We start from the raw sequence: 22,641 nt of genomic DNA, 5'->3' as shown, positions 1-22,641 counted from the left end.
CACCCAGTCTCCCCACTCGATCCAGTTGCTCAGCCTTCCCTGCCTGTGGGACAGCCGGTGCGGGAGAGGGGCACAGCCCTGACACTGGAAACCAGTAGGACACACATTCCTAACGGGAGAGATGCTGCCCACCTGCATTCAGCACCCTCCCCAGGCCCTCAGGTGCCTCTGAGTGCCTCCACCCTCCTCCACATACTCACTCCTGCCTCCCTGCCCCATCAAGAAGTAGGCAGGAGCTCCCCTCGCCCCCCAAGCTAGCACCCTGGGCTCCATGAGGACCCAGTCCAGTCACCCCTTGAGCGTTGAACCACAACCAGCCATGCAGAGCTAGGAGCAGCAAGAACTGGTTCCTTTTTCTCTTCCTCCAGCTCCTCAGGTCACAGGAAGCCCAGGCTACCAGTCTGAGCCCCTGGGGGCCAGTGGAGAGGCCAGGCCCGCCCCAGGGGTCTCAGATGCTTCCTCTTCTATAACAATCCCCAGAATCCCTACCCCCACACTCCCAGTCACTTTTGCAGCAGGAATTTCATGGCCCTCAGAATGGTTATTGTTCACATGTTTAATATTATTAACCCATTTTACAGAGGAGGAAAATCAAGATTCAGAGAGAGGGGGGAACCCAAGATCAGGGTGCAGAAATGAGAAGCAGATATGAAGCACTTGTCCCACACTCCACCCTTAGGATGTGTAGCCCACAGAACAGTAATAATCTGCGTCGTCCTCAGGCTGCACAGGGCTGATGGTCAGGATGCAGGCATTGTGGGCAGCATCTGTGGCTGCCGAGAAGCGGTCAGGGATGTCAGGGGACCGATGGTAGTCCTTCTCTGAGCGGTAGTAGAGGAGGTAGCGGGGGGCACTGCCTGCCCGTTGCTGATACCAAGACACACCGTACTCCCCGATGGTGGCATGGCGAGGGCTGAGCATGCAGGAGAGTTGGGCCACTTGGCCTGGGAAGAACAGCAGTGCATCTGGCTGGGCCAAGCCTGGCTGAAAGACTGAGAGAGAAAGACCCATGGGCTCCTTTCTTCCTGTCCCTACCCCGTGAAGGCTTGGTCAGACTCAAAGGAGACTCTGACTCCCAAAAGGCTCATAGCCCGGTGCCATGGAATTGAGATTAGATGGGGCACAAAGTTGGCAACCCCCAAGTCCTCATTTGTGCTACATTACCAAGAATGTGTTCAGTTGAGCACCTAGAGTTCAGAGTGTGGGACTGGTGGCCTCTGGGCCCTTCTCTGCCTGCCCCCATTCCTTGTCCTGCAGACTCTTACCCCTCAGTAACACTGGCTCTTCCATATTCTGACTACCACCACCAGGGAGGCCTCCTGGGCTATCCCACCCATCAGCTCAACTTCAGACAACTGGCTGCTGGGAATCTTCTCAAGGATAAGTTGTCCCTGAGGCCCTTGGGGTAGCTTCCCACGTGAAAAACTAAAAAAGGTGACCGACCACTTCCAGTCTCTTCTGAGACCCCAAAGAATCAGAATCTGAAATGATCCTAACAATCTGGTCCTTTGCAAATGGGAAAACTGAGGCCCACACGGAGCCCCATGTCCCCTCCACCTTAATGCCCCTTCTAAAACCCTCCCACTGCCCACATCGATTTCCTTCCTTGCAGGGGCCCTCTGGTGCCAGTGCCATCCCCCACCCCACTCAGGTGAGCCAGGCCTAGGGGAAGCTCACCTGACAGGAGGGCCCCAGTCAGAAGGAGGGCCAGATGCCAGCAGGCCATGGCCAGAGGCAGAGAGGCAGACAGGAGTCGTTCTGTTGGGAGCACTCCAGGTGCTTCAGAGCACAGGCAGGGGAAGCCCCTGGACCATGACAAGGCATGCAAATCAGCCCATTGCTAGGGGTGGGGGCATGGGGGCACAGTGGCTAGGGCCCATTAGCTGGGTCCTATCTTCCCAAATGTCGGGGTCCTGGTCCCCACAGGATCTTCTGAGAACAGGAGCCCAGAAATCCACACATTTATACACATGTAGTTAAGGCAGGTAGATACTTTTTTTATTGAGGTGTGACTCATGTAGGGTGAAGTGCACAGATTTTAAGTGTATGGCTTGATGATTTTAAATATCTCCACCCCCGCAATCTCTACCCAGATGAAGATTTAGAATGTTTCTTTAAAAAAAAAAAAAAAAAAAAAGATTTATTCATGAGGGAGAGGCAGAGACATAGGCAGAGGGAGAAGAAGCAGGCTCCTCACCAGGAACCCGATGCAGAACTCGATCCTAGAACCCCAGGATCACGCCCTGAGCCAAAGACAGCCGCTCAACTGCTGAGCCACCCAGGCGGGACCGATTTAGAATGTTTCCATCTCCCCAGAAGGCTCCCTCCTGTGCCTTCCCCAACAGTAAACAGCCTTTCCAACCCCAAGAGTAACCATCATTCTGACTTAAAGCACTTAGATCGGTTTTGCTTGCTCTAGAGCACCAACTCTAAATGGAATGATAGTGTGTTCCTTTTGTTCCAGCTTCTTCATGAGTTATCCATAGTGTGCAGCAATGCCTAATTCATTCTCATAATTGTGTGTGGATAAGCTACAGCGTATTCATAGTTTATCCATTCTCCTATTAGACATTTGAGAGCTTTCCAGTCTTTAGCCATTAAAAAGAAAACTGCTGTAAATACCCTGACAATGTCTTTGGTGTACCGGTGTTATTTCTTCCAGCAGACACCTGGGGCTGGAGTCACTGGGCAGTAGGGAACATGTACATTTAGCTTTAGTAGATACTACCAGTGTTCCCAACATGATTGTACCCATTTGCCCTGCCACAAACCGATAGGAGAGTTCCAGAGACATCCTCGCTGGCACTTGACATTGGTCAATCCCTTTAAATTCGCCAGAAGGGAGCTGACTTTCCAAATTAAGGTTCAAACTTGAATCTCAGATCCTCCTCTTCTTTTCTTTTAAGGATTTTATTCATTTATTTGAGAGGGAGCACAAGCAGGGGAAGCTGCAAAGGGAGAGAGAGAAGCAGGCTCCCTGCAGAGCAGAGAGATTGATGTGAGGCTCCACCCCAGGACCCCAGGATCACGACCTGAGCTAAAGGCAGATGCTTAACTGACTGAGCCACCCAGAAGCCCCTCAGATCCTCCTTAACTACATGACTTCAGCCAAGTTTGGTCCCTTGTCTGGAAAATGAAGATGATCATAGTGCCAGCCCAAGGGATGTGAAGAAGCAGATGGGATTTATTTGCTCAGTGCCAGGCACTGTGCATATATTAATCATGCCTCACATTTTCTGTTTTCTGATGCTTTGATATCTGGGGCCTTGCTGACCTTGGAGGGACTGACTCTCCCAGGGCTAGCCAATTCCTAGAAATGGTAAATAACCCCCCTGAGCAGACACTTAGCAAATGTAAACCAATCCAGAGCCCACACCCCCAACCACTTCCTCTATGGCTCTCATACTCTGGGCCCCTGTCCTCCTGCCTTACCCAGCGCCAGGTACCTGATGAACAGGGACAGCCCGGAGGCCCCAGAGCCCTAAAATGATTCAAACTAGAGCCTGCTTACTCTACCTCTTCTTTCCCTCAGAAACCACGTGGCTCCCTCTCGCCCTCTGCCTTCTAATCTACCAGGTGCTTCCCCATGCAGCCCTCTGTGGTGTGGCCTGCCCCCTCCTCTAGAGGTCTGAGGGGAACAAACTGCCTCTGGGTGGCAATCTCCTGGTCCGCTGGTCTTAGCATACCTAAATAATAATAAAAGTAATTAAAACAGTGTGCTCTCATTAACTCAAAGCCTTGAAAGCTCCCTCGGGGGAGGTTACAAAGCCCTTCTCCAATGAGTCCCATTTCTAGCACCTCCTTAGGGCATGTCCCAGACACTCAAGATCAAAGACTACTTCATGTCAGCACTGACATTGCCTTGGGACAACAGTGATGGTTGTTGGAGCTGACATTCCAGGGCTCGGCGTGAACCCTTCTGGAATTTGGTTGCAACCCCACCTGAGCTGTGTTCTGCAGACCCAGGTGCCCAGTGACAGCAGTGTGCCAGGAAGAAAGTGTCCAGTGTTTAAATAAATCTGGGAAACACTACTTGTTTTTGCACAGTATTGATTCTGAGCACTTGCTACATACTGAGCACGGAGGTAGCATTTTAAAGCGTTATCATGTTTAAGGGGCGCCTGGCTGGCTCAGTCTGTACAGCATGCAACTCTTAATCTCAGGGTTCAAACCCCACACTGGGTGTGGAGTCTACTTAAAAATAAATTTAAAAAGTGTTACCATGTTTAATCCTCACAAGAACTTTGCTGAGCGGTGTTCTTACTCCCCCCTTTGTACCGGTGGAAGCACTGAGCTGCTTATCCAGAGGCAGACTAATGCTGGGTGAGCTACAAGCCTGACTCAGCGGCCCAGAGGGCAGGACAAATAGCCTAATCATCATGGGAGAGGGTGCATTTCTAAAATCTTGGGGGAAAAGGAGCTGGCGAAGGTTGGGAGCCTGCTCCAGACACCTACCTGGCACCCTGGCTGAAGGGGTCTGGTAGGGGCTCATGGAGAGGGGGGCAGGAGACAGAGATAGAGACAGAGGGGCCACTAGGGGGAGGAAGGAAAGAAGATGGAGAGAAAGGGAGAGAAAGTCAAAGAAAGGATGGGCATGGATGGAGAGGAGAGGAACACAATATCCTGTCTGCCAATGTCTCTTCTGGCTTTATTTATAATTGCAAAAAGCTGGAGACAATCCAAACAACAGCAAGTGAGTGGATCAACAAACTGGCACATGCAGGCAACAGGACCCTCCTGAGCAGTAAGAAGGAACGAGCTATTGAGTGAGTCTCATGCGAAGTGAAAGAAACCAGACTCCAAAGGCTCCATGCTGTGTGATTCCCTTTATACAATTCTGGAAAAGGCAGGGGCTGAACACAGAGCAGCAGTTGCTAGGGGCTGGCACCAACTATAAAGGGAGCCTAAAGGAATTTTGGTGGGTGAGGGAAGTGATCTGCCTCCCGACTGTGGTGGTGGCTTTATGAGGTTTGTCAAAACTTGGAGAAGGGTGAATCTTACTGTATGTGCATCATACCTCAATAAACTTGACCAAACAAGGAGCGAAACAGAGAAGGAAAGAGAGGGGAGGCCGGAGGTGAGGGGGAGGGCAGGGGGGGAGAGAAAAACAGCCAGCACAAGGAAGCAGGCCTGGAGAAGGTAGGGAACCACAGGTTGGTGAGGATCCCTCGCTTCTGCCCTGGCCACAGCCCTACCAGCTCCTAGTGGGGTTTTTGCCAGGGCCAGGGACCCCCATCCAGGAATCTCCCCCTCTTTCAGCCTGGGAGCTTGGTCTCTACTTGGGGGAGGGGGGAAGGTGTGGTCTTGGGCCAACCCTGGACCACAAGGCTTGAGGCCCCACTGTAGCCCTGCCTTAGGGAGTGCCCATACTCCCGCCCCAGATCTTGTTACTGGGATACTGTGGGGGAAGGCATTTCCTGCCTAGATGACTTGGCAGCTGCCACTGCCATGGAGACCAGCTTGGAAGCTGTGAGGGCCTCAGTCTCCTCTGGCTGCTTGGACTGAGCAGGTGGGGGGAAGAGGAGGCCAAGGGTCCTAGACTAGCTGCAGGGACCCCTCTACACTGGTGTCCAGCCCCAAGAGTGGCCAAGCAAGGACCCAAGCCTGGATCCACCCACCGATCCCCACACACATACACATTTCCTGGCAGGCCTCCCTCCCAGAATAGATCTCAGCCCCAGATCCTTCCTTACTCAGGAAGTCGAGGGTTAGGGGATCAAAGCCCCCACATCTGTCTCCTCTCCCCTGCAGCCATGTTTATCAAAGTGATGTTTGGAGGTAAGTGGGGTCCCCTGTCCCTACAGGTGGGTAGGGGATGGCACATTCAGAGGTTTGCTTCCCTCTGCTCTGGGGGGGATTGGGGAGGCAATATGGGGAAAGGGGATCCACTTGGGTAAGAGGATGGGGCAATTTAGGGAAACAGCTCAATGAGGAGGCAGAGTGAATGCTTGGAGTCCCTTGAGAGGCAACCCCGATGGCTGCATCCTGGGAAATTCCTATGGGTTCCTCTAGGAGAGCATCCACATCACCCTGGGGTGTGTTTTTAAATTATGCAATCTCTAATTCGGTCGGTGGTCCTCAAGCTTCAGGGCAGGCACATCAGGCACCTAAAGCTCTAGCCACAGTTGCAGATTCCTGGATTTCTGGTGGGAGGTGGGGGGTCTGGTGCTGGAGGGAGGTCCTGTGCAGAGGCAGCCCTGGAGCAGGAGGGGGGGCATCCAGTGTAGGAGGCAGGAGCTGTGTGCCCTGGTCACCAACATCTCAAGAGATGGATGGAAAAGGGTACAATCTTAATCCTGGAGCCCTATTCCCTGCTTTAGTTAAAAAAGAGATGAAAGGGAGACAGATGGTCCCAGATTGGGGGAAGCAGAGGGGCCCATTCACTCACCTCTGCCCCGCCCCTACAGCTGGCTGCTGGGAGCTGGTGAACACCTGGTGCAGCCTGGTGACCCTCACAACCCACTTGAGGCAGAGAGGGCAGGTGCCTCCAGATGGTGAGGCGGCAGGGAAGGGTGCTGGAGGAGGGGCCAAGGGCCTCCAGGCAGAGGTGCCAGCCTGGCCTTGCCTCCCTATCTTCCCAGCAACCATTGCCCTCCTGGCTGAGGATGGGCATCTGGTAAGCCTGGATGAGAGACTGGAGGGGGCTTCCCAGGCCCCTTCCATGGGCAGCCCCCGGCTGCAGGAGCGTGGGACCTATGTCCTTGTGAAGATCATCAGTAAGTGGGGCCCAAGATTCCCCCTGGAGTTCTGATGGGATGCGGGGGCAGCAGTCCAGAGACCACTCAAGGCCCTGGCCAGCCCCCCACTTTGGCAAGGACCTAGCCCTGACCCTTCCCATCAAATGCCTTATTGACCTCAGCCAGGCCCAGAGTGAAAGGTGGAGGTGGGGACCACCAGGCCAGTCAGGAATTGGGTCTTACTCCCTCCACAGAGGGGGAAGGTGGGACCCCCACCCGCTATGAGTCCCTACTGGAGAACCTGGATGACCAGTATCCAGAGCTAGCAGGTGAGTGTCACAGTTGAGCCCCAGGGGGAAGGTGCACCTTCTCCCTAGCACCCATAGGTAAGGCTTCCTGGGCCTTCCAGAGGAGCTTCACTGCCTGTCAGGCCTACACCCCACGAGTGATGGTCGGAGGAGGCGCACAAGCACACGGCGTGGCCATCAGGAGCAAGGCCCCCTTTCAAGATCACGCAGGATGGGCTCCCTGCCATCCAGGACACGCTAGTGGGGGCCAGGAGCCAGCCAGGTAAGGAGGAGACATAGGCACCTGGGGGGATGATCACACCCCAAAGTCCCATGGGACAGGCTTATGTGTGCTGAGACATAGACCCCAAACACCGAGATCCCCCCTACCCCCGCAAACACACACACACTAATACCCACAAGGTGGAACACACTGCACCAAGAGACATCCCACCACTCCACTGGACTCTAAGTACCCAAGGGCAGGAGCGTCCTCGGTGCCCTGGAGATATTGAGTAGAGCCTGGCATGCAGTAGGTGCTCAATGCACAGTTGATGAACTCAACGAAGGTGGCAGCACAGAGCATGTGATAGTGAAATCTGTCCTCTGTTCCGGCAGGTCCCGTGACCTGGCACATCACGGCCAAGCGGCTGAGCTGGACTCTGATCCAAGGGGGTTGGCTGTGACCTCTGCCGTGTGTGATCAGGCCCAAAGAGCAGCCCAGGGGCATTCTTCTTGCAAAATCTAGACTTACTGAGAAGTTACATCAGCTGGAGGGACAAGGTCACAGACCAAAGGGGCCCCTTTGGGTGCAGACAAAGGGATCCAGAGGCAGAAGGGACAAGGAGGGTGAAGGGGGCAAGTATCTCTGAGCGTGGGAGACAACAGGTTCCTCCAGGGCTTCCAGTCCCCAGAGTCATGCCCTTGGGGTCTCTGCTAATACCTCACTCCTATTTGGACTGTCCAAGGTCATCAGATTACAACAGGGCTCCTCCCCCTTCCCCACCCTGGATGCCAGCTTCAGGTAGGGACATCCATCCATGCTCCTTTGACCCCACCCCAGCAGACAGGCTAGTGAGAGGGCACACAGTAGGCTATGGTCTAAAATAAACTCTTTTAATTGCACATTTGCGTCTCCGGTCATCTGTGAGGTGAGAAACCCCCCTCCTCATTCCCAATCCCAGCTACATGGGTACAATCTGAGGTCATGGTCCGGCTGTCGGTGAAGGGGTGAAGGTGGGTGCAGGGTTGGCTCAGGGATCTGCACCAGTCCGTACCTGTCTCTTCAGGGCAGGGAGCTCAGACCTGCAAAGAGAGGGGTGGCACAGGCTGGTGGTCAGCCTGCAGGTGCAGGAAGAGGGACTGCCCCTCCCGCTCCTGCCTGGGTCAGGGGCTGCTTGCTCACCGTGGTTGTACTTGCACTGCTTCAGGGCCTCGCTGAAGCCCTCACACAGGGACAGGTCACTCTGAGTGGTGGAGCAGTCCAGGAACTGCCTGATCTCGTAGGCGCAGGGCCCCATCTGCAGGGGCTGGGGCCCAGTGCGGGTGGGGGCCTAGCGTATGGCACAAGAGGCAGCAAGGTCAGCTCCAGGTTGGCACCCAGAAGTGGGTTCCAGCTGGGGGCTGCCTGCCCCTCCCCACACCCCCAGCCCAGGTGCCCCCGGGATCCCTGGCAGGCTGAGTGACTCAGGGCCAGCCTGCCCCGTCTAGCCTCGGCTGCTCCATCTGTGTAACAGAAGGAGCCCACAGCCCTGTCAAACCCCCTGAGCTGATGCTAGTGCCAGTATGGACAGCATTTCTCAACTGCTTCAATACGGGCTCCCTGAGCAGGTAGGAGGGCCTGAGAGGTGAGAGAAGGCTCTAGAAAAGCCAAGTGTTGTGCTTGTACTCTTGGAATATAAGCCCCACCTCCGCAAATTGTAGCCAATTCCAGGCTCAGCCATTAACGATCCTTTTGACCCCTGACCCTGCCACTAAGCCACATTTGGCTCAGGGCCTGTCGGGTGCCCAGTAGGGGACAGGTGAGCAGAAAAAGGCCCAGAGCTGCTGGCTATCCCTTGCCCTTGGATGTCCGGACTACAGGGCATAACCCGGGAATAGGGAGGCAGGGACTCCGAACTTCAACAGCTCTCACCTCCACTAGGACTGGGTTCCCTTGGGCCAGTCTCGCACCGCTCGGGGCTTTGGTTTCCCCATTCTTAAAGGGCCGTTTGATCCCTGGTTGTCCAGGGCCCGTGGCCTCAGGTAAGGGGCAGGGGGAGCCTGCCGTGAGTGACAGGCGGCCAAAAGCAGGGGGAGGAGGACGACCCTTCCTGGGAGAAGTCGAGGCCCAGGCAGCGCCGCCCACGCGGCCCTGGGCAGAAGTCGGCCTCGGTTTCTCCCGAGCTCACCTGCTGAGCGGCGGGCTGGGCGGGCTCCGAGCTGCCCCCGCTGAAGGCTCCGGTCAGGGCGCTGCCCACGACGTGCCCCACGGCCGAGCCCACCGCCACCCCCGCGGCCGTGGACGCCATCTGCGCCATCAGGCCGGGCTGGCCCGACGGGGCGGCGGCGGCGGCGGCGGCCGAGGGCGGCGGGGGCGCGGGCGGGGCCGCAGAGGGCGCGGCGGCGCGGCTGCGGGCGAGGGTAGGGTTAGTCCCCGCCGGCCCCGGCCCCGGCCACCCAGCCCGTCCCCGTCCCCCTCCCCCGAGGACGCGCGACCACCGACCCCGGCGCGGCTGCGGCCCCGCCCCTCCCCCCAAGATGGCGCAGCCGCCGCCAAGGTCACGCCGCGGCGCCCGGGCGGGAGTCCCCGCGCTCCGCCACCCCTCGGTCCCGCGCGCACCTGGCAGGCCGGGCGGCCGCGCTGCGGCTCCCCCGGGGCATGGTGGCGGCGGCGAGATCTGCCTAGCGCAGGCGGAGACGGCGACAGCCGGAGACGGCGACAGCCCCAGCGGCTCCGTCCCGGGGACGCACCGGCTCGGCTGACCCGCGGGCGCGAGGGGCGGGGCCTGGGAGACACGCCCCGGGGCGGGGCCGAGCGCGGGCGCCTGCTCCTCCTCGAGCGCCCTGGGTCGCCCGGCCTGCGCGCCCTGCCTGCGCCCGGCCGGCGGTGTGCTCCCGGGGACCGGCCAGTGCTGCAAATGCCCAGGGCTGACTCGGGGGCGACACGGGGCGACGGCCCGAGTCCCTTCCAAAACCACCACGGAGGGGCGCCTGGGTGGCTCAGCGGTTGAGCGTCTGCCTTGGGCTCAGGTCTTGATCCCAGAGTCGTGGGATGGAGTCCCGCATCGGGCTCCCAGCAAGGAGCCTGCTTCTCCCTCTGCCTGTCTCTGCGTCTCTGTGTCTCTCATGAATAAGTGAATTTAAAAACCTTCAAAAAAAGCAAACAACCCACCACCGAAGGCGGGGAGCGGAGTTTGTTGCTGTCCCAGAGCCAGGGGAGAAATAGGGAGGGGATCGGACGAAGCCAGCACGGGAGGGGCACGAGGGGCCAGGCCAGGCTCCGGACCCCCTCCTGCGGCCTCGGGGGTGGGGGGCGAGGGGGGGACCCGGGGAGGGATAGAGCGGAGAAGAAACAAGCCCGAGGAAAGCCCTGGGCCACCTGAACCCAGAACCTCCGCCAGGGGGCGTCCGAAGCCTTTCTCCGACTCCATTCCGGCCCGAATGCGCGGCAACCCTGGGCAGTCTCGCGCATCACCCTCCTGCGGTGGGATGGAGCCCCCCATGCGGCCCCGCGCCCCGCCTGACACCCTGCTTTGCAGCACGGACGCAGCGGCGGACATCGAGGGCAAAAAATGCCCATCCCAAAGGCTCTGATCCGGGCGCCCGGAGGCGTTTGTGCGGGTTTGAATCTGTGGCCTCGCGATTTTACCACCTTGGTTCCAGGCCAAGGGAAGGGCGGAGGCGCGGATTTAGGACGCTTCCCAGCCCTTCAGGAACTTGAAGTTTATTTATTATTTTTTTTGAGTGATCATATTATTGCCTAAGGAGGAGCTCTGATTTCTTTACCCTCCCCTATCACTGTCCCATGTGCCCATAGGAGGCCTGGTGGCACCGGGATCGGGATCGTAGGCAGGAGGAAATCACCCCAAGCAAAAGTGAGTAACTTTAAAGGAACAGATTGCTAACACTTTAGGTAATAAAGATCGCTGCTGTCTTGTCTCTCCTCTTCTGAGCCTCTAGGAGTCTCTGTGGACCTTCCTTGGAGAGGCTATGAGGCCTCCCTGGGCTGGAACCTGGAGGGAGGGGATGAGTGGGCCTGATTGTCCTCTTCACCTCCTTCCCTTCTTAGGCCCAGGCTGGGTACCCACAGCCTCACCTTGCAGCCTCTCAGGACTCTGCCTGCCAGGATGGGAGCCACTGTCCCAGGTTGGGCTCTGCAGAGTTGCCCACGATGGAGCAGATTGCCTTAGTGAAGAAGTGGGGCCCCAGGTCATGAAAGTGGAGGATCCCTTACAGAATAGGACACCACCATCTCCTTTGACTTTCACCTCCTCTCTGTCAAGTCTCAGGAGGCTGGCCCCTAGGGCCATGGAGCATGTTAGTGTGTTGGGCCTCCAGAGTGCCACTCAGACACTGGCCCCCCACCTGCCTCAACCTACTAATAGCACCCTCCCTCCCAACCCCCCCACTTGCCTGCTGGGATGGGAAAGCCTGACCTGGTCCTTTCCTCTTGGGCCCTCAGTTTTTCGGTTTATAAATTGTCTAGAGTTCTGTTCTAAGCTGGGGGGCTGGCCAGCCGCCTCCTTCTGCCTCAGTTTCCCCTGGCACACATCCCTGGTCTCACAAGGGCTATTGTGCCATCTTCCAGGTGGATCAGCTAAGGCTCTAAATGGTGGGAGAACTTGCCTGGGGGAACAACCACCTGTCAAAGGCTAGCAGTAGGTCAAAGGTCAGGCCACCGGGGAGTCTAGGTGGGGATAGGGCCCAGGAAGAGTGAAGCCCACAGCACAGCGGGGAAACTGAGGCCCGGAGTAGCACCAGCTGGACTGGGTCGCCTCTGAGATCTCAGGCTAGGCCTGACCCTGGGAAGGACTGGGTCTCGGCCCCCTGCCCCAGCCGGGCCAGCCCCTCCCCGTCCACCTCCCCCACCCAGGCCGCGGCAGCCGCGGGGAGAGTTTAGAACAAAAGGCGAGAGGGGCGGGGCCGGGGCGGGCCGGGGGCGGGGCGGAGGCTATAAGGGGCGGCGGCCCGGCGCGGCCCAGCAGGCCCAGCAGCCCCGGGGCGGATGGCTCGGGCCCCCCGGCTCCGCGGCGCGGCCCTGCGCGCCCTCCTCCTCCCGCTGCTGCTGCTGCTGCTCCCGCCACCGCCGCTGCTGGCCTGGGCCCCGCGGCCCCCGGTGAGTGCCCGCCGCCGGCCAGCCGCTCCTCGCCGAGGGGGTGCCGGGCACGCGGGCTGGGCCCGGTGGCCAGGCTGGACCCACGGGGGCGCCCGGGGTGGCCCGCAGTGGCCCGTTACCCGAAACGCTTTCTGAGTCCCTGTGGACGTGAAAGATAGTGAGCTTCCCGTCCCTGGAGGTGTGCAAGTGGAGCCTGCGCGGGGATCGCTCAGGCTGGTGAGGCGGGACTCGGCGCTAGACGCACGCCCCCTCCCAGCGTGGGGACCTGCTCCGCAGATGCTGGGCCAGGTAGCAGAGGGAGTGGTTACAGGGCCTCCTATTCATCGCGGAGACAAAGCCGCGGGCTGGTGTCAGCCTCCAGGTGTGTGGCCTCGGTGAGCACACCTCCAGGGTGCCCGTGGCTGGAGGATTAAGGAAGAGCTGGAGGGCAGCACTGCTCTGGGGCAAATGGGGTGCAAGCCGGAAGAGGTGGCACCACCTGGGCACCTCCAAGTGGCAAGTTTGGGAGGTGTGAAGCCAGGACAGCATGAGTGAGAGAGCTGTGTGTGTGTGTGTGTGTGTGTGTGTGTGTGTGTGAGACAGAGAAAGTAAGAAGAGCCCGGAGTGGCCAGCTGAGACCCTCAGAAAGGAAGGGGGTGGGGAGGGAAAGGGAAGAGAGAAGAATGTGTGATCAGGAGAGAAGGCAGTCTGCGAGAGGGCAGCAGAGTGACTAGCGGAAGGGCAGTCACCGGGTGTTGTGTGACCGCCTGTGTGTGCCCACCGGGGGCCTCAAGGGGCCCCTCACAAGGGTGGCCACGCGGAGCCCACAGGCCCCTCGGACCCCAGCTGCGGCATCCAGACAGCTCAGGCAGGGATGGGAGCATTAGGATGTGTGACAGGCAGGAGACGAGGGAGGAAGGGCTGACCAGCTGGGCCCCCTTTGCCCAGTCCCACCGGCTCTGCCCTGCCCAGCCTTGCCTCATCCTGGTTATGGGAGCAGAAGAAGATCGCATGGGTGGGTTAGGGAAGGGGGCATCTCAGTCTGGAGGCTCTGCCTCTTACCAACTCCTCCCAGTGCCTTGAACTTGGGGCAGAGTCCAGAATCACCCTGGGTAGCCAGTTGACCTCCGGGTTCAGGAATTGGAGAGATGTGGGTTTGAACCATGTGCCCTAGGTGAGTCCTTCTGGGTCACCCCCTCTGTCTCAGTGGGTAGGAGATAACGGTGCCCACTGCTGGGCACTGAGGATTAAGTGAGGTAATGGGAGGAGAGGGCACAGGCAGTCACGCTGGACACACACTGTCACCTGTGGCTGCCACTTTGATGCTCGTGCAGGGTCACTTGGGGCCGGGTCTGAGCTGGGCTGTTGGCTGTCACTCTGTAGATATGCAGGGAGCATTTGGGGTCGCCTTCCCCGTGTTTGTCCCCAGGCTGCCATCAGCAGGGCCAGGAAAGCTCTGTAAATATTTATCCACCCCAGTTCACAGCTTTCAGGGTTGATGAAAAAACCCTGCAGCCCAGTGGTGCGACGGATGCTGCATTCCCTCCTGGAGCCGGCAGGGGAAGAGGGGCCCCCCCAAGAAGATTGGGGGCAGTGCGGGGCAGTAGATGGACCTGCCTGTTGCCTGGTGCATAATAGGCAGGTTGCTTGGCCTCTCGGAGCCTCAGAGTGGCGTGCTGCTACCGAGAATGATGTGATGCTCCTCATTCTTGCTCACAGCCTAACAAAGGACCCTCCTAACAGGATCACCTCCAGCTGACTGTGGAAGGCAGAGCTGTTATTAATTATCCCCGTTGGACCTATAGCAAACTGAGGCTCAGAGAGGGGTGAAACTCGCCTGGAGTTACCCAGCAGTTTTCTGGTTTGGGGTCCTTTATACCCCCTCTACAGGGTGCCTCCCATTTTCTAGATTGGAAATTGACCCAAGTGCTGACCCCAAGCCTCTAGCTCGAGATGGAGTCAGCTGAGAAGTTCCTCAAGTATGTTTGGGGCTGTGGTTTGGTGCCCCCAAGAGGAAGGAGGGGTAAGTGAGCTCAGTGCCCACCACAGGGCAGACCTAGGGAGGCTCCTGACTGAGGAGGAGGAGGAGGGAAGTCATCGGAAAAAGAAACACTTCTCAGGAATGTGGGTTTTGGAGACAGGCCAAGAATTGAAGAGGTGGGGGAGGCACGAGCCCCAGGTCTAGGCCCAGCTCTTCTTTGACTTGCTGTGTGACCCTGGGCAAAGTCCTCGACCTCTCTGGGCTCTGTTTCTTTCTCTGAGAAATGTGGTGATGCCTGCTTCCCAACCCTCCCAGGGCTGTGGATGAGGCCAGGTATGGCCTATGCTCACCATCTCACCTCACTGAATCCCAGCAGCCTTGGGAAGACGAAGCACACCCATCTTAGGAATCTGCAAGGGGCTCTGTGCCAGGCCTTGCACTTAGGGTTCCTGACCTCAGGCCAGAAAAGACTCAAAGAGGTTAAGTGTGGGAGGTCTCAAGGGCAGGGGGCATGTGTCCCATCCCAGTAATGGGAAGACTGAGGCTAAAAGCCATTAAGTGATTGGTTCCAAAATACAAATATCTGACAGGAGACCTTGATTCTAGTGCCTTCCACTTACCCACTGCAAGACCAGTGAATGTGACATGGACAATGAGCATGAGCCTCTGGCTGTGGGGAAGACTCTGTCTCAGTCACTCTTCTCTGGGCCTGCAAGCTCCCTTCTGCTAGCTGTAATTCCTGTTTCGGATTTAGTCCGGGAACTCTGGGGGAGCTGGAGCCCAGATGGGTGGTGGGAGCTGTAGCACATGTGGCAAGAGCAGGTTTCTAGGTGTGGGAGGGGAGGGCCCACGGGGGCAAGAAGCGGGGCCAGGGCAGACGCCGCAGTGGGCATTAGAGAAGGAGGTTATTTAAAGCCCTCTGCTGTGGTGCCATCCCCACTGGACAGAGAAGTCAAAGCTAAAAGAGGGAGGGGACTTGCCCAGAGTCACTCCATCCAGGTGACCATGGCATAGGACTGGGCTGAGTCTCCGAATCTCAGACTGTGGCTCTTTCTGTTGGGCTGAGAGTGCCATGATCCAGGGTTCTGGGCATGGACCTAGTTCTGGCGAGGGCAGGAGAGGAAGGAATGTGTGTCCAGTACCCTCCCTCCATCGTTGGCCGCTGCTCCAGGCCTCACTGGAGGGCAGAGGAGATGAGAGAATTCTGTCCAGAGGTGTGAATAGAGCTGTTGGGGGCTCACGGGGACAACCCTGTCCTGCCCTTTCCAAGGCTGAGGGATGGAATGTGTATCCAGGAAGTCAAAGGGGCAGTGTGGGGAGGAGAGAGGCAGGCTCTCATGGCTAGGCACACAGACCTGGGGTTCACATCCTCAATGTGAGACCTCGCATATGTATCACCCCCCACTTTACTGGGGGAGTGTGTGGGAGAGTGGGTGTTCAATGAGCTGAGAGAGTGCCTGGGAAGTAATCATTTCCCGTTCCTTCTCTTGGTGAGAGCTGTCAGGGGAAGGGTGGCTCCAGCCTGAAGAGCACAACAGAGGTAGCAGGTAGGGAGTGGGTTGTGAGCACAGAAAGCCTACCACCTGCCAGCTGTTACCTGGGCAAGTTGCTTAACTTCTCTAGGCTCTGTCTTCTCATCTGAGAAGTGGGGGATGATGAGAGTGGAGTTAGAGAGAGATCCCATCAGAAGCTAAGAGCATGTCTGTGGAGCTGTTGGTGGGGCCCTAGTCTAGATACAGGTGAACGGCAAGTGGTAAGGACTTAACTGGCTGTAAGTCCAGTATCCACCGGAACCTACGACGCAGGGAGGCTGGGCTTTGCCAAGTAACAAACTAACCATTCAGTAAACAAGCTCTGAAAGTAAAAGGTTGGTCCAGGCTTTTTCTCGTACCCCAGGTAGCTGTGCCCCTACATGTTCAGAAGACCCCAAGTGGGGTGTCCTTGGGGTTGAGTCTGGGTGTCTCTGAGAGGTTGAGTAATTGGTAGCTCCAGAATTGGGAGACTGGGGCTGCTAGCACGACGATCAGAGCCCTGGGATGCCTAGGGCCTGGGAGAGCTGCCAGAGGCTAAGGGTGAGGGTGGAGCCTGGGTGGCCTGGCTCCCACCCCAAATATGGCTGTGGGGAGGCCCCAGCCGCCCAAACCAGTCAGTCCCAGACCAGATGGGTGCTTAGTCTCTAACAGACGGCATGGCTCCGTGCCTTTCCAGCTTTGCTTAGTATCCCAAGCCTAGCCTTCGCCTCCTGCCTGGGACACCAGAGTCCTCATCTGGCCCTGCCATGCCCTTGCTGAGTGACCTCAAAGGGTTTCCCAACCTCTCCAAGCTTCTGCTTGTTTCAGGCTTGAGAACTGCGACCTCGGCCCTGGATTGTGCAGTGGGTGGAGACTCCAGGTCAGGATCTCCATCTGTAGTGCTGGGGTTCCAGCAGGGCAGGGCTAGGTGGGGGCTGGGCACCTGGTAATTGTTCCCCCCTGCCCAAGCATGGATCAACACTGGGGAGGTATTATCCCCATTTGTCAGGTAAGCAAATCAAGGCTACACTGCGGGGCTACAGCTCTTCTACACTGGGGAGCGGTGGTGGTGGGTATCCTGGGTAAGAGCCCACTGAGGTTAATTGGAGAGGGCAGAGTTGGTGGGGATGGGTGGAGGGGGGACAGGAAGAAAGAAAGCAGAAAAGGTGTTGGCTGGGCTCAGGGCCAGTAGGGGAGCAGCAGGACCTTGCCTGAACTTTCCTAGAAAGCTTTGTAGGATCTATTCCTGGGTGCGTGCGGAGAGTAGTCAGACGCTACACCCCTGACCCAGACCTTTCTGACCCAAGTGGCTGCATAGGCAGCCCAAACACTCCAGGAGGGGGCAGGAAGGCAGCAGGATGCCTCAGAACAAGGCCTCAGGAAATCTGAGCCAGTCCGTGCCAAAGGGCCCTGCCGTGTGATGGCTTGCACACCTCACCCTCAGTCTGACCATCCACAAGGTAGGCTGGGGTTGAGCATGGATATGCTGATGGGCCATGAGGACCCAGGGCCTGATGAAGCCTTTGGATCCTTTCTCCTGCCCAGGATGCACACCGCCGCCACCCTGTGAGGAGGGGGCCACAGCCTTGGCATGAAGCTGGTCCCAGCAGCCTGGTACCTGCCCCTACTGCCCAGGACACTCCCCAGCCTGCCAGCAGCCCCAGGCCTCCCCGCTGCGGTGTGCCTGACCCGCCTGATGGGCTGAGTGCCCGCAACCGACAAAAGCGCTTCGTGCTGTCAGGCGGGCGCTGGGATAAAACGGACCTCACCTACAGGTAGGGGCCAGCGGCTGTGGGAGCAGGCTCTAGACCTCTACCTGTGTGTTTGTGTGTGAACTGCCACCCTCTTCTGCTTCTTGAGACATGTCTTGGAGCTAGATCTTTGTGGTTAACAGACTTGTGTGTCCGCTGACCCCCGAACCATCTGTGGACCAACTCCCTAAACCCCAACTTAGATGCACACACAGACAACACCCTCTCACAGCTATGCCTGCCCACAGCAGAGGGGCAGTAGCTCTGTTAACATGTGAAAAATCTCAGCACACACTGGGTGGCTCCATTGACATATAGGGCATGGCCTTTGGTTGCCCAGGCAACCTCTATTGGGGACCTAATAAGTGCCGGGCCCTGGGACTCTGGTAAATGAAGGATCATTGTTCAGACCTACCACCAGAGCTCAGGATCCGCGTGGGTGGGAACAGTGGTGAGCGAGCAGGACAGGTAACATTGGGAGTGATGCAGAAGCTGAGGCTTGTCCTGCGGGTGGGAAGTTGGCCCCGGGACAGAAGGCATGTGAAGGATGATGTGTCACACAGATCGGACCTCAGAAATGCCCTGGGTGGGGAATCGAAACCGAGATGGGGTCAAGGGACCAGGGTCTCCCCACAGTAAGTAGCACAATCAGGTCTAGAAGGTGGGTCTTGGGGCCCCTGATTCTGCATTCTTTCCACCAAATGCAGACACCTGTGGGTACCAAAGGACATACAAACCCACACAAAGATGTTCCCATGTGGAAGCTGAAGCCCAGAGCACACCGGGCTTGTGTCCCACATTCATGCATCCCCTCTGAACACTGAGGGGCATTTCCTGGCCCAACAGTCATCAGAGGGCTGTCCCAAGCAAGGCCCAGGCCCCTCCTCCTCCCCCCAGGATCCTCCGGTTCCCATGGCAGCTGGTACGGGAGCAGGTGCGGCAGACGGTGGCAGAGGCCCTACAGGTGTGGAGCGAGGTGACACCACTCACCTTCACCGAGGTGCATGAGGGTCGTGCTGACATCATGATCGACTTCACCAGGTGAACCAGTGGCCTAAGACCCCACCAGGAACTAGCCCCACCTGTCAGTGGCCACTGACTCTGCCCCACCTACCCACAGGTACTGGCATGGGGACAACCTGCCATTCGACGGGCCTGGGGGCATCCTGGCTCATGCCTTTTTCCCCAAGACCCATCGAGAAGGAGATGTCCACTTCGACTATGACGAGACTTGGACAATCGGGAACAACCAGGGTATGGGCAGGGGACCCATTTTCCAGATGGGACCACTGAAGATCACAGCGAATGGGGACAGGTCCTTGAGCTGGGCTCTGGAGCTTGGGTGTCTTGCGGCAGGAAGCTTGGGAATTTCCGGGCTATCTCCCTTTTTCAGGTACAGACCTCCTGCAGGTGGCCGCCCACGAGTTTGGCCATACGCTGGGGCTGCAGCACACGACAGCTGCTAAGGCACTCATGTCCCCTTTCTACACCTTCCGCTACCCACTGAGCCTCAGCCCAGATGACCGCAGAGGCATCCAGCACCTCTATGGCCAACCCCGGACAGCCCCTACCTCCAGGCCCCCAGCCGTGGGCCCCCAGGCAGGTGTGGACACTAACGAGATTGCCCCACTGGAGGTGAGACCCTGCTCCCAGCTCCCTTCACCCTCTGGTTTCTGTGGCTCCAATGTGGGCTCTTTCTCAGCCCTTCTCTCCTACGCCAGCCGGAAGCCCCACCAGATGCCTGTGAGATCACCTTTGATGCAGTCTCCACCATCCGTGGCGAGCTCTTCTTCTTCAAGGCGGGCTTCGTGTGGCGGCTGCGTGGGGGCCGGCTGCAGCCTGGCTATCCTGCACTAGCTTCTCGTCACTGGCAGGGACTGCCCAGCCCCGTGGATGCAGCCTTCGAAGATGCCCAGGGCCACATCTGGTTCTTTCAGGGTGAGGGGTACTGGGTTTCATGCTCAGGAGACGTCCAGGAGCCAGGAACATCATGGCCAAGGATAGGGACAGTCAGACAGACCTAATGGGCAGTGGGAGGGTGCCCTGAAGCTGGAGGGCCAAGGGAGTGTGGCTTACTTCTCTGGGTGCACCTGGGAGGCTCCCAGAGGAGGTGGCTCTCAAGATGGGAATAGCATTGAGGGTGTTACACAGTGGGCCATGCATCGGTGCATTCAACCCTCGAAGCCATCCTAGGGGGTGTACTTGGGATCAGTATGCCTGCTTTAGAGAGGAGGTCTCTAAAGATGTGGTGAAGTGACTCGCCTGAGGGTTTAGAAAAGGCAGAGCAGGAATTTGGTCCAGTTCTGGCAACCCCAGAGCCTGTGCTATAACTTTCAACTAGGAGAGACAAGAGCCTGGAACATTCTAGGTGGCAGGGACCTCATCAACAGAGGCCCAAGCTTGGGTGCGGCCCAGGGACTGATCAGAAGCACTTGTCACAGGTAGCTAAGTGCTGGGGAAGGAATGGGAGGTCAGGAGGCCTCCTTCCTGTTTAGAAAAACCTCTCGTATGGTACCTCCCAGAGCATGCGTCTCTGCAGCTTATCCCCACTGGTCTAAAACTTCCCTCTGGGGATAAGGGTGCCGAGCAGGATTACTGGCCCGAGTGTTTTACGGACAAGGAAACTGAGGCTGAGAAGTCTGTGGTGGTGGCCGGGTGCCACAGTTGGGCACACCCGTTGCAGCCTCCCCTCTCCTGCAGGTGCTCAGTATTGGGTGTACAATGGAGAGAAGCCAGTCCTGGGCCCTGCACCTCTCTCTGAGCTGGGCCTGCTAGGGTCCCCCATCCAGGCCGCCTTGGCCTGGGGCCCCGAGAAGAACAAGATCTACTTCTTCGGAGGCAGAGACTACTGGCGCTTCCACCTTAGCACCCGCCGTGTAGACAGCCCCGTGCCCCGCCGGGCCACTGACTGGCGAGGGGTGCCCTCTGAGATTGATGCCGCCTTCCGGGATGCTGATGGTGCGTCGGGGTGGAGTGGCTGGTACCAGCAGTACAAGAACCACATCTCTCATTTGGTGGTGGTTGGGCATTAGCTCCTCGTCGCAGGTCCTCTGTCCAGTGCTTTCCCCATCCACCCTCCCCCTTGTGCCGGGGCAGTGCTATGCCCCCGTGCTACAGATGGGAAGACTGAGGGCCAGAGACCTGCCCAGGTCCCTCCATCATCGCTGGTAAAATAGTAACTGCCACACACCGAGGACCGATGATGTTCTAGGCACAGCGCTAAGCTCCTTAAGTGTCTCATGCAGTTCTCAGAACAGCCCTTTGACATCACCCGTGCCATGAAGCCAGTTTCCAGAGGGGCTAACAGCAGTTCAGGTGATGAAGTCCCTAACTGGGCCAATCAGGTGCACAGTGGGGAGCCAGGCCTCCCACCCAGGCAGTCCCTGCTCCTCCCCACCGAACCACCTGGCTGGCCTCCCACAATCTCAAAGGAGTAGAGTGGGATTGATTTACAGTCCCGTACTTTCTCCCCTGTACCCTCAACCTTGCTTCTGGGCTCTCCCACATTGGGACCTGCTAGCAGAGCAATGCTGTGGTGGCTCTGGGGCTCTTGGTCACCTGTGCGTCCACCTTGCCTTGGGATGTCTGTCTGTAGTCTGGCTGGCAGGTACAGCAGTAGACTGATGGGGGAAGGGGAAGACTACTTGCTTTCCTGGGGGGTGGGGATTGAGTTTCTGAGACTCCAGGCATCTGTTAAGCTGGATAATAGCCCAGATCAGACCACAGTGCACAGGTAGGATTCAGAAGGATGGAAAGTCAATGGCCACGCCGGGGCCTACAAGTTTCGAGTACAACAGTAGTCAAGCCCTAGCAATCTGACCTCCCCCTGTGCTTGTCCCTGGGCACAGCCTGACTGGCAGGTGCAGGGCCCATTGTCTACTCACCCCAGCTTGACCTTCCTCTCTCCTCAGGCTATGCCTACTTTCTGCGAGGTCGCCTCTATTGGAAGTTCGACCCCGTGAAGGTGAAGGCCTTGGAGGGCTTCCCCCGCCTCGTGGGCCCTGACTTCTTCGGCTGTACCGAGCCTGCCAACACTTTCCGCTAACCACAATGTCGATGCCCTCAGGGCACCTGACCCCTGCCAGACCACTCACTGGATAGAGACCAGTGGGCATCTGTGTGGCTATGGGTACTAGGCACAGGATAGAGCCTGTGTTTCCTCAGGGGGTTGGGGAGGGGGTGCTGTCCCCTTGACAACTGCAGGGAGGGCCATGCAGGTCGTGGTCACCTGCCAGCAATGGTCTCAAACTGGGCTAGGAGACTCTGGTGTTACTTGAGGGTGAGGCGGTCTCAGGCCAGCCTCACCCAACCTGTGCAGGTCACAGGCAAACCCTGCTGCCCTGTCTCCAGCCCTGTCCCTCAGGTTGGCCCCTCAGCAGGGCTGGGGGAGCTGAAGCCCTCATTCGATCCCTGCTGTGAGGTTCCTACAGGGTGCTGGCACGGGGGGCCAGGGGCCCCGTGGCCTTCTACCTTTTCCTGAGAGGTCAGCTCCGGGTAGGTGCTTGGAACTGGCTGATCCTAGAGATGTATTCCCCAGGATCCAGGCCAAAGGGTCCAGATTCAGCTGGGGAGGGGAGTGTTTCCTGCTGGAGACCCCGGGCCCTGGAAGCCCCAACATACCTCAATCCTGACTTGGGCTAGATCCTTCCCAGCCCTCATCCCAGCACTGGGACCCTCCAAAGTCCTGTAAATGTGTATACAGTGTGTACAAAGCCTTTTTTTTCTACTGAGTACTATCATTAAATATGGTTATTTTCTACTTGTCTTTCCTCTGCCTGGTTCTTTTTTTTTTATTTTTTTAAAAGATTTTATTTATTCATGAGAGATGCACAGAGAGAGAGTCAGAGGGAGAAGCAGGCTTCCTGCAGGGAGCCCGATGTGGGACTCGACCCGGGTCTCCAGGATCACGACCTGGAAGGCAGATGCTCAACCACGGAGCCACCAGGGCGCCCTGCCTGGTTCTTTCTGAAACTATGGGGTGAGGAGGGGGACGGGGACAGACGTAGGAACTGGCTCAGGACCTGCTCCATCCTGGGAGCCAGGGTCATAGCCTACTCCACCCACCCATCCACACTTCTGCGGGTTGGGGCTGGACGCAATGCCTAGGACTCCTCTGGCTCCAGGCCTCCATCCTGTCC

At 58.0% G+C, this 22,641-nt stretch overlaps 4 protein-coding genes across 9 annotated transcripts; 2 read left to right on the top strand and 2 right to left on the bottom strand.

Annotated features, from left to right (window-relative positions):
* Positions 1 to 546: 546 nt before the first annotated feature.
* Positions 547 to 5,015, bottom strand: VPREB3 (V-set pre-B cell surrogate light chain 3). The gene is made up of 2 exons (XM_072819151.1): positions 1,678 to 5,015; positions 547 to 992 (listed from the first exon to the last, which is right to left on the bottom strand). Exons 1-2 carry the CDS (start codon positions 1,724 to 1,726, stop codon positions 676 to 678), a joined length of 366 nt encoding a protein of 121 aa, XP_072675252.1. The 5' UTR covers positions 1,727 to 5,015; the 3' UTR covers positions 547 to 675.
* Positions 5,016 to 5,100: 85 nt separating this feature from the next.
* C27H22orf15 (chromosome 27 C22orf15 homolog) lies at positions 5,101 to 8,089 on the top strand. Of its 4 annotated transcripts, XM_072819147.1 has the most exons (7): positions 5,102 to 5,139; positions 5,752 to 5,778; positions 6,408 to 6,494; positions 6,582 to 6,716; positions 6,932 to 7,006; positions 7,087 to 7,247; positions 7,583 to 8,089. In XM_072819147.1, the coding sequence occupies exons 2-6, from the start codon at positions 5,754 to 5,756 to the stop codon at positions 7,224 to 7,226; spliced, it is 462 nt and encodes a 153-aa protein (XP_072675248.1). In that variant the 5' UTR covers positions 5,102 to 5,139; positions 5,752 to 5,753; the 3' UTR covers positions 7,227 to 7,247; positions 7,583 to 8,089. The 4 variants fall into 4 exon arrangements, with proteins under 4 accessions (XP_072675247.1, XP_072675248.1, XP_072675249.1 ...); XM_072819146.1 differs by having other exon boundaries at positions 5,101 to 5,139; positions 6,408 to 6,716; XM_072819148.1 differs by lacking the exon at positions 6,408 to 6,494 and having other exon boundaries at positions 5,116 to 5,139.
* Positions 8,060 to 9,941, bottom strand: CHCHD10 (coiled-coil-helix-coiled-coil-helix domain containing 10). The gene is made up of 4 exons (XM_072819150.1): positions 9,786 to 9,941; positions 9,355 to 9,574; positions 8,370 to 8,517; positions 8,060 to 8,269 (listed from the first exon to the last, which is right to left on the bottom strand). Exons 1-4 carry the CDS (start codon positions 9,824 to 9,826, stop codon positions 8,250 to 8,252), a joined length of 429 nt encoding a protein of 142 aa, XP_072675251.1. The 5' UTR covers positions 9,827 to 9,941; the 3' UTR covers positions 8,060 to 8,249.
* Positions 9,942 to 12,154: 2,213 nt separating this feature from the next.
* On the top strand, positions 12,155 to 22,262 carry MMP11 (matrix metallopeptidase 11). 3 transcript variants are annotated; one of them, XM_072819141.1, is made up of 8 exons: positions 12,155 to 12,281; positions 17,298 to 17,527; positions 18,401 to 18,544; positions 18,624 to 18,757; positions 18,897 to 19,138; positions 19,225 to 19,441; positions 20,204 to 20,461; positions 21,415 to 22,262. In XM_072819141.1, the coding sequence occupies exons 1-8, from the start codon at positions 12,171 to 12,173 to the stop codon at positions 21,546 to 21,548; spliced, it is 1,470 nt and encodes a 489-aa protein (XP_072675242.1). In that variant the 5' UTR covers positions 12,155 to 12,170; the 3' UTR covers positions 21,549 to 22,262. The 3 variants fall into 3 exon arrangements, with proteins under 3 accessions (XP_072675242.1, XP_072675241.1, XP_072675243.1); XM_072819140.1 differs by having other exon boundaries at positions 18,350 to 18,544; XM_072819142.1 differs by lacking the exon at positions 12,155 to 12,281 and adding an exon at positions 12,361 to 16,761 and having other exon boundaries at positions 18,350 to 18,544.
* The last annotated feature ends 379 nt before the right edge of the window (positions 22,263 to 22,641 follow it).

The sequence above is a fragment of the Canis lupus genome, assembly GCF_048164855.1.
Source record: "Canis lupus baileyi chromosome 27 unlocalized genomic scaffold, mCanLup2.hap1 SUPER_27_unloc_3, whole genome shotgun sequence".
In the NCBI taxonomy this organism is placed as follows: Eukaryota; Metazoa; Chordata; class Mammalia; order Carnivora; family Canidae; genus Canis; species Canis lupus.
The sequence above is the reverse complement of the archived record's forward strand: the minus strand, read 5'-3'. Positions and strand labels throughout refer to the sequence as shown.